This window comes from Wasmannia auropunctata, unplaced genomic scaffold (genome assembly GCF_000956235.1).
Source record: "Wasmannia auropunctata unplaced genomic scaffold, wasmannia.A_1.0 LD336101.1, whole genome shotgun sequence".
NCBI lineage: Eukaryota > Metazoa > Arthropoda > Insecta > Hymenoptera > Formicidae > Wasmannia > Wasmannia auropunctata.
Window position 1 is genome coordinate 4,627,708 of NW_012026789.1, and position 10,001 is coordinate 4,637,708.

General features: G+C 27.0%; 2 protein-coding genes across 11 annotated transcripts in view; one reads left to right on the forward strand and one right to left on the reverse strand.

Annotated features, from left to right (window-relative positions):
• Window positions 1–1,626: 1,626 nt before the first annotated feature.
• Window positions 1,627–8,401, forward strand: LOC105460006 (alkylglycerol monooxygenase-like). Of its 2 annotated transcripts, none has more exons than XM_011706433.1 (10): window positions 1,627–1,961; window positions 2,719–3,179; window positions 3,981–4,099; window positions 5,301–5,455; window positions 5,541–5,644; window positions 5,871–6,033; window positions 6,099–6,250; window positions 6,529–6,663; window positions 6,802–6,921; window positions 7,456–8,401. In XM_011706433.1, the coding sequence occupies exons 2-10, from the start codon at window positions 3,045–3,047 to the stop codon at window positions 7,774–7,776; spliced, it is 1,404 nt and encodes a 467-aa protein (XP_011704735.1). In that variant the 5' UTR covers window positions 1,627–1,961; window positions 2,719–3,044; the 3' UTR covers window positions 7,777–8,401. The 2 variants fall into 2 exon arrangements, with proteins under 2 accessions (XP_011704735.1, XP_011704741.1); XM_011706439.1 differs by having other exon boundaries at window positions 7,468–8,401.
• Window positions 8,402–9,089: 688 nt separating this feature from the next.
• LOC105460022 (ankyrin-2-like) overlaps window positions 9,090–10,001 on the reverse strand; it is a 28,895-nt gene continuing 27,983 nt past the window's right edge. For all 9 annotated transcript variants that reach the window (XM_011706501.1, XM_011706494.1, XM_011706486.1 and 6 more), the window contains one exon: window positions 9,090–9,809. The gene's annotated coding sequence lies outside the window, so the exon portion shown is untranslated. The remainder of the gene's footprint in view (window positions 9,810–10,001) is intronic.

Here is a 10,001-nt window from a genome sequence, read left to right on the forward strand (position 1 = left end):
TAATTATACATCAATCTCAATACATACAACGGTCGAAAGTCAACGCAATGACAGCCGCTCACAAAGTTAGTGCAGCGAGACAACCAATCAGCGTCGCGGAAAAGAGCCAACAATGAAGAGACTTTAAAGATTTCGATGGATTCGACTATCGATTTAACATGCACTTTTTTAGACGGGATAAATTATATGGTATGTTCTTTTTGAAGACAGTGCATGAACCGTTTATTTTTTCTTTTGTTTTCTCCAACATAAAGAAAAAAAGAAGGAAAATGTACTATATGTAAGAAAGTGCATGCACCGTCTTCAAAAAGAACATACCAATACTTGAATATTTTTTATTGATTTTCAGATCTATGTTTTTTATTATTATTACAACATATCATATAATTTAATAAACAAAACGATTCAGTTTTACCTTATTTTAAAATAAAACTACGGAGTTATATATCATCTAGTTAATATGACAAAAATTTTAATTTTCTTACCTGTAATCTTTATTTCACTAACTTATTAATGTATAAACACTCTCTCAATATGGATGTTTCTGTAAATAGAAACGTATTTTGTAATTTTCACGTGCTAAGACCTGCAGTAATTCCAAATCCCAAATGATTCCAAAGTGAGATTTGCCGACCCATATCTTCTACTGCTTCTATACGCATGCGTAGTATATATACACACAGTTGACTACGTATGATTGCCCTCCCTATAGAGAGAGAGATTCTGCTTAAATGCAATATGTGAAATATTGTCAAACTTATAACATTTTTATGTTTTTATATTAGTTATGCTGTTATTAGAGAGAAAGAGAGAGTTATTTCGCATTAATTATCTTTTTACCTTACATTTATTATTAATGTTAATTTTTTAATTATTTAAGTAATTTAAAACAAACTTTTTTAGTATATTTTTTCTAACAACAGAAATTAAATATTTAATTAAAATAAACATTATTGAAGTAAATATTTAATCACGAAAGAATTCTACAAAATAGATAAGATTAATTTATATAAATAGATAAATAGATATAAACAAAATTGTATTTAACAAAATTTGTATTTAAATTTCTCTATAAAAATTGTATCTATAAATTTATATTTTATGAAACTTTGCACAATCTTTTGATTTCCAGATTATTATAAGCTTAAGGTTCTCGAAATCCGCGATTCGGTTCTGCTACTACGAAGTAATATGATGTCACTGCCACAATACGCCATTCAGATAACATGCTTAGCACGTTTACGTATTAAAGTTCATGCTAAGAATTGCACGATCAGCACGAGTAAATCGACATTAACTTATTTGCTCTAGCAACATACTAAGTTGCGTTGAAGATTTTTGGATTGTGATTATTTTTTATCTAATTGAACTAACAATAAGTATATGGTTATTTTACTAATTCTTGAAGTTTTCCAATTATTGAACAATTTAATTATTTCAAATTTCGATTTGCAATTTTAGATTAGTCGAATTTTTCATATCTGGAAATATGTAAATCCGAACAATTTGAATTCTAATTCTCGAAATGCTTGTGAAAAGAATCGAGTCTTGTGTCAATTGAGCGTGCATAATGAATATTCCGTAAAATCTCTTATCATTGTGAATACCACATGGAGGGGGAACGCGCTGATTATGCAGTTGTTAGCCTTTAACTTACTTGATTGTAGATCTCTTGTGTCTGCGTATCTCGGTATCGTAGATCTAGTGAAAAGTGCGTTCCACAATTGATTTGGATATGAATACATGAAAACGATTTCTTTGTGTAATTGTGCGTTCTATAGTTAAAGATTTCTCTTATTTAACTATCGTTATCTATAACGATGTCTCTAATTATGTGCATATATCAATGTGCTATACATATATCAATGTGTGATAATTGTGATAAATAATGTGCAATCAATGTGCTAATTCAAACAAATTATCATGTTGTTTGAATTAATACATGAAATAATGTTAAGGAAGTAAGTTTTTGGAAAATTTATAATTGTATCAAACCAATGCGTTTTTTTTTATTTATTATAATTTTTTTATTTATAATGCTTCCTTTTTTAACGAAACACTCTGTAAACATATTGGAAGTAATCAAAATAAAAATAAATTTCTTCTAGATATTTTCATACTTTTCTAGAATATGTATATTTGTTAAAATTTAAAATATTCTGTATTTAATATTTTTTATAAAAATATCTTTTTACTACGATTTGTCTTTATATATATATATATATATATATATATATATATATATAAAATCTTTTAATGCTATTTGAAATAAAATAAATAAATATTAATTTTGGTAAAATGTCCTTTCCTAATATTTAAAAAGATAATATTTTCGAAATACAAAATATGGTTTTTTTTAATTGGATATGATGGAAAGTATATAAATTTATTATTATCTTATATTATTAAATATTTTATAGCAATTAACTCTGTTATATTTTTATATACTTATATATCATTTTTAACGCAAATTATTAGTTTTCGTTTTAATAAAATGTTGTTCTTGTTTAATAAGACATGTTTTAATAAAGCTGAATTTCTAAAGGAATAATTTTATAAAATTTAATTCTTTAAACATCTTTTAAACGTTTATACATACCTAAATATAATTTTAAAAAAATTTTTAATTTTAATTTTTTTGCAATAAATTATTAATGTAAAAGAAGACTGTGTGAAATTGTCGATAAAAGTGTTATTAATTATTTTTCCTTTCATTAGATGCGTATTTTACATCGATGGCTGAATACATTGGATACAATAATAATAATATAAGGTCAAACACATGGTGTGTTATCTTAATTGCAATACGTTATAAATAATTTTGAACTTGTTTTGTGTACACCTATCGCGCTTTTAAGATAACTGATGTTGTCACGTGCGTTAGTCTAGCTCGAACTTATATAAACACATACGCGCAGCACAAGCGATTAAACCGATGTCGTATATCGTCTGAAACGCTTGCTATACACCTGAGATGCTTCTGATTGTGAGAAATTCATAACATTTGCGGTTTTGTGATTTGCGAATATTTGCGAATATATAAAATGAGTATATCATTAAATTCACTCGCTAAGATTGTCGATTATCTTCCAAAAGATATTGGAAAACTTTGGTATCTTGTAAGTCCAAAGGAGACGACTTTCGAGTTTCTACACGAGGTGCCGGACTATCAACAACAGGTAATATTTTTAATATAAGAAATAAAAATATATTTGATAAAGCTGTTTTCTAAAAAAAATTAAGTAAAATCGAGTTTTTAATGCTTTTAAATGCTATTAAATATCCTGTAATTGAAATTGATAATATGATAGAGAAACGTTAATATAGCTGATATATAAAATTATGATTATTACCAATATTTATTAATTACAGTAAAATTAAAAATTATCAATATTATGTATTCATTTAAAAAAGAATTGTACATATATAAATATAATAGCTTTATATGATTATGAAATAAATATACATTTAGTGAATACTTATTGTTAGAATAAAAGTGTTGAAGTTTAATTATTGTACACTAAAGTAGATAAGAAACACTTTTAGAAACAAGAATAATTTTCATTTTGAATAATTTTTAAAAATTTGTTAAATTTTTGCTATTTTACTCACTTAATAATAATAATAAATTTAATTAAAAGATGATAATGCTTTCTTATACGTCAATGTAAGTTATCTAAGCTTCGATTGGTTTCATTCGAGCAGCATTCGGCTCAGACAGAATCTACAAAAATTTTTTTTAAAATCTCGATATAATTTATGCCAAAGTAGCATAAACGATGTCAAATGCATCGAGGAAGTCCAGTAATTTGAATGCGCAGCTGGCCTGTTACGAACGTGGCAAGCTACATGAATCGTTAACAAGTCATATGTATGTGCGCGCTATTCTTGTCGAGACCTCATTCGAACGTAGCACTAATACATGAAACTACGCGCAAAGTTTAACTTTCTGCGTACACATGAATCTTTGATATTTATAGATATGGATGCCGTTTTTTCTGCTGTTGATTCTGGAGCAGTTAATATTGAGGAAAAAAAGATTCCGTTTAAATGATCAAGTGACATCATTATCTCATTGGATGCTCCACGAAACTATTCGGTAAGGATAGCTACGGCTAGTCATAAGCGTAGTTTATATTCTTTACTTCTGTATTAAAAGACACATGAAATACATATGTACATATACATTTTTTTTAATTCTCTTACCCTGGGAACTGTTTGTATAATAAAAATTTAGTTTCCATAATCAATTGAAACAATTTGAGAAATAGTTTTTTGCAGTCGTTATATGAATAATCGTTATATATGTTGACATAAATATTTACGTATCACGGGGATAGAATTGCCTAGCCATCTAAACTTGTAAAGATACCGACCCATATATAGTAACTGAATTTTGTTTTTTTTTTCTAAAAGTGATTTTATTTTATTTTTATTCCTTTAAGGTAGTACACTCGCGACAATACCATCCAAAAGTTAGGTCTCTTCGCGCGCTCAGTGGCGATATTCCCATTTGCCGCCAGTGAGAAAAAACATTTAGTTGTGCCTATCCATAGACCGCACGCACACGCAGAAAAAAATTAATTCAGACAGACGCAGACTAACGCAGCTCGACTGGCCGCCTCCTTCACTCGCCTCCATATGTCAATAAAAATCGAAAATTATATTTTTTAAAAGGCTCTATTTTCCAAACTAAATGGTAAAAAATTAAGAATTTTTTTATAATATCCGTTTCATATCCCTTCATCACATACTCGTTTTTTATTAAAATCTCAATGCTAGTTTGGGCTCTACAAAAATAAACGCGACAGTTTTATCAACTTTGTATAGGCGACACGTATAAAAAATGCAATTTTTAATTGCTTATATCTCAGTATTGAGATGGTCAATCTCATTCTAATTGCACAAGCGTGTCAACGATTTCTAGTACAACATATAGTTTCAATTTCAAGAAATTCTCAATATTTTGAATTTGCGAGTGTACTACCTTAAATTCATTGCGTTCACAATTTAATTATCTTATTTTATTCAATTATATTTTCTATCAAAAAAATATGAAAAAAGCAAATATGAAAATTATGTGAAAAGGAAAAAGAAAAAATATATATTTTAAATATATTAAGCTGGTAAAAATATAATTATTATATAAAAAGATATAAAAAAACTAATAAATATAAAAATGATAAATATATGATATATTAAATATAATATAATAATAAAGTATATCGTATTATATTATTTATATTTGTATCTTCTTTTGTTTGACAAATTTAGATAAAACAATATTATTGATTTCACAGAATTTTTTCTCGCGGTGCTGAGTATTACGTATACATTGTCATTTATGAGAAGTTTGGCAGAGGATGCACTTTACCTTGGAATTCGTTATGGACTTGGTGTATTACCTTCGTTACCGTGGACTTTTCTTATTATTGGGCTCATCGCAGTAATCATGGTTAAATTTCTACCCAAATATTCTTTTTGTTAATGACGATCTTTTTCTTTCCTTTTAATTTAAGATATTTATTAACTGCTTGCAGAAGTTCACTTCCTGTGGGCCCACCATCAAGTGCATCATAGCAGTGAGGAATTTAACCTTGCAGTTGGTCTACGACAATCCATTCTGCAACACTGGTGCAACTTCGTAAGTATCATTTCTCTAATATTTCTCGTTAAATAAAATTGATTATATACATAAAGAAAAATAGACAATTTTAATTTTCAGTACTATATCTCATTTCGGTACATCTCGAAAGAATAATTAAAATAAACTACAAATAGAAAGTTTTTAAAAATTAAAACTAAAAGATTTTTAAATAAAATGTAACTTTGTAGCATCTTGTATATTTTGATTGAAATATCTTTTGCAGGTAATGTATTTACCTCTTGCCTTTTTTATACCACCATCACACTTTATGGTTCATAATCAACTCAATTTGATATATCAATTGTGGATACATACAACAGTCATTCGTGATCTTGGGCCACTCGAGTTAATTTTTAATACACCTAAGCATCATCGTGTTCATCATGGTAAATTAAACATAAAGTTTTCTTTACGATTTATGTTATACACATATGCATTTTTGCATTTGCAGGCTGCAATCTTTATTGCTTGGATAAGAATTACGGCGGTGTACTTATAATATGGGATCGATTGTTTGGTACATTTCAAGAAGAAGAACAAAAAGAAGAGATAGTTTATGGATTAGTAGTCAACATTGAATCATTTAACGCGTTCTATCTGCAGGTAAAGTTCATGACAATTGGGTTATTATATATCCTTAATAAATGATCGAAAAAAATAAATTAACATTTATGTATAAACCATAATTAAATGCAATTAAAAATTGTTATGAACTTTGAATGTGTTAATTTTTGCAATTTATGAATAAATAGAAAATTTGTAAAGAAAGCAAAATTAAAACATATTTAAAAGTTCGTGATAATAATAAAATAAAACTTCATACTTTATAAGTGTGACAACTTATGAATTGTTCCTAATTATTGTTTTCTGTAATATTGTAGATATTTTATTTAAAAGATTTAATTAAGAAAAGTATAAGTATGAGTACGTGGGCTGATAAGTTTGCCGTTTTCTGGAAAGGTCCCAGTTGGTTTCCAGGTAGCCCACGTTTGGGTTTAGATGAATATAAAATAAAGGTAACATAATTGTTAATAAAATAAAATGCGTTTTAATATATATCATTTATAAGTAACTCTTAATTAATAAAAATTAAAATACAAATCTTGTTTATTTTAATTATTAGTATAAAAAAATGCTGTTTTTTTATATTGTAGGTCAAACCCAGAACCGTATATGATCCTTTTGTACCAAAATATCAAAAAATATATATCGGTGTGCAGTTTCTGATGGTTCTTTTCAATCATTATAAATTATATGAACCACAATATTATGAAGTAAGTTTTTATCTCAATTTATTTGCTATATACATGGTCTGTCCCAAAAGTAATGAGACTAATTTTGGAAAAACCGTTTTGATTTGAAAATATACTTAATATTTTTCAAAGTAGGATCCTTGAATATCAATAAAGTGATTTCAGCGTCACAGCTGTCACTTTTAATAGCAGTGCAAGAAGTTTTGACCAAACATGCCTTCCAGAGCTCTCGTTGCGGCTGCTTGAACATTTTTAATTGTCCCAAAACCATGAACCACCATTTTGAAATTAAAAAGGTCCAAACAGCCGCGACGAGTGTTCTGGAAGGCATGTCTGGTCAAGACTTCCTACGCTGCTACGAAGAGAGTGGCAAAGACGTTGAAACCGCTGTATTGACTCAAAGATTCTACTTTGAAAAATTAAGTTTATTTTCAATACGCGGTTTTTTCAAAATAAGTCTCATTACTTTTGGGACAGACCATGTATATATGCAAATATATGTATAATTATCAGAAATATATAAATTAGGAACACTTTTATTGTCAATTATCTTAGTTCTGTTTTCAGAATTTAAACAATCCTTGGGTGATAATTACAGTGACAAACAACTTAATTGCTTTCATTAGCATCGGTTTGTTATTTGATAAGTATGAGTTTATATATTCCAGCATTATTGAAATCGTGCGCTGTGCCTTTTATGTGTACTTCATGCATATGTATCAAGATAACTTTATTGATTATTTGATATATTATGTACACGTATTTCAATTGGGCTTTATTTGGATACCTTTTTTTGCATATAAAATTTATGCATGTATATACACATATACTTGTTTTTTTTATTCGCGAGCACTGATATTCTATCAAAGATCTTGAGAAAAAGGATTGAGAATTTATACACACACGGGCCCGCGCGTGTATATGTGTGTTTGAAATATTACAGTTTTAAAGCATCATACATAAAAAGAATCTCAAAAAACTTTTCTGTCAATTCACATATTAAGAAACATAATCTTATTTTATTCTATTACACGTAGCAAACGTTACATGAATTCGTAATACATGCGACCTGTCTGGATGAAAATATATAAATTTTTCTCTTAATAATAATAATTGAGTTCCTAATAGACTTGGTATCAAAAATTATATCAGAATTTCATTATGTATTGAAATGTGTTTTATTTTTGCTCGATATATGTTTTGTAAATGGAGAAATTATAATTTATTTACAAAGTGTAAAAATTGAATTGATTTGTCGTCATTAATTCGTATCATTGCAATCCTCTCAATATTTCCGTACTGTTTCGTTGTTTATGGTTCAATAATCTATTAACACTATTAACGTATCTACGGTTATACTAGTGGATCAATTAAAACGTTGAAAATATTGTGTGTAAATAAGCACGTTAGATGCTAGCTTAACATGTAAGATGTACATGTATGTATATACATAAAATAAGTTTGTGTACTTATGTCACATAAATACGTCACAATAACAGAAGAATAATAACAATATAATTATTTATTAAAATAAAATGCATTTCTTTAAAAAAAATATATATTAAACATTATATGATAATTTAGTATAGCAAATAAATAAGATATTTTTATATATTTAACTAACATTAAACTATAAGATGTAATTTTTTTTTTAATAATAAATAAATTAAATGAAGATCGGAAAGCGCCAACAACAGTCAGAGCAGATCTTGGTGTTCCATAATATAATATTATCAAGTGTAAATCATACAATTTTTTCGGTTCAAACAAACCGCGCGCCATAAATTAAATAAAAATTTTAAAAATATTTTATCTTTCTCATATTATAAAAAAACCTATATCAAGGAAAATTTTAAATATGTAATTAAGATTTTGCACGTTCGCTGTTTATTATTTGTTCGTAAAGTGTATTTTTTCGCATGTAAAAACATAGAAAGCGTTTGTTTCTTACACATGCAATCATGTATCACCAATAAAATAAGACAGTGAACGTGTTAATGCAATTTATAGGAAAAATAAACGTGCGCACTAACAAGTTTCAGATAATGCACATATGTATATTTTTATCGTTATAAGGAAACAAACTTTTTAAATCACATTATAACTTGTAATAATATACAATACATAAGTAAACAATTGATAACATGTACAGTAACTTTGTATTTAAAAGAAACAAATATAATAAGTTATTAAACAATTATTGGAATTATTTAAATAGAAAAGTATATTTGCTACTTTCCGTAATGTGTGTGTGTCCTAAATATTATATTCGCATATAAAATCTTCTATTTAAATATTTGTCTTCCTTTGTAAACATACGTTAAGATAGCATTATTGTTTTTTTGAGTTTCGCAAACGTTGCTTGAAATCATTACACGATACGAGATACGTCAAATATATTATAAAATTTTACGAAAGCGCATCCACAAAGACATCTCATAATCAAAATGTTTATAAAACTCGCTATAATAGAACAGTGTCGTACACGTTATAATACAAGTAGAATATTTAAGTAGCACTTCAAAGTATGTATTAAAAAATGCAACTTAATGTATGTAAAGATTTCAAAAACAGTTAAGATTGTTTTTCTAAACAAATACAGCAAGAATTATTACAACAAATATGTCTGTCCAAATTTAATAATGACAAACAAGCAAGCGTTCCTCCACTTTCTTATATCCCACGCAACAATATTATATTTTAAAGATAGCAACTATCTTACTTAAGCATAATATAAATGTTATCAGAAGACATTGCGTAAAACAAGGACAAAATGTAATAGTATCCACAATGCACAAGTTCTTTAGTACATTATTATTAATATCGTGTTTTACATATAAAGCTTCTTGAGTTTATTCGGTAATATGTTATGAAATCGTGGCAACAATCCTTCCTGATGGTCCGCTTGTCTAAAATTCGAAATATAATTTAACTTCTAATAATACGTAATGTAAAAAAGAAAGATTATTTTTATATCTATTAATTTTACCACATTTATTGTAAAGATAAGTTATATATTCGTAATCCAAAATAACAACAAAAATTATTAGAAATGTTTAAAATAATTTTTATAAATTAAAAATTAAAACATAGACACTATG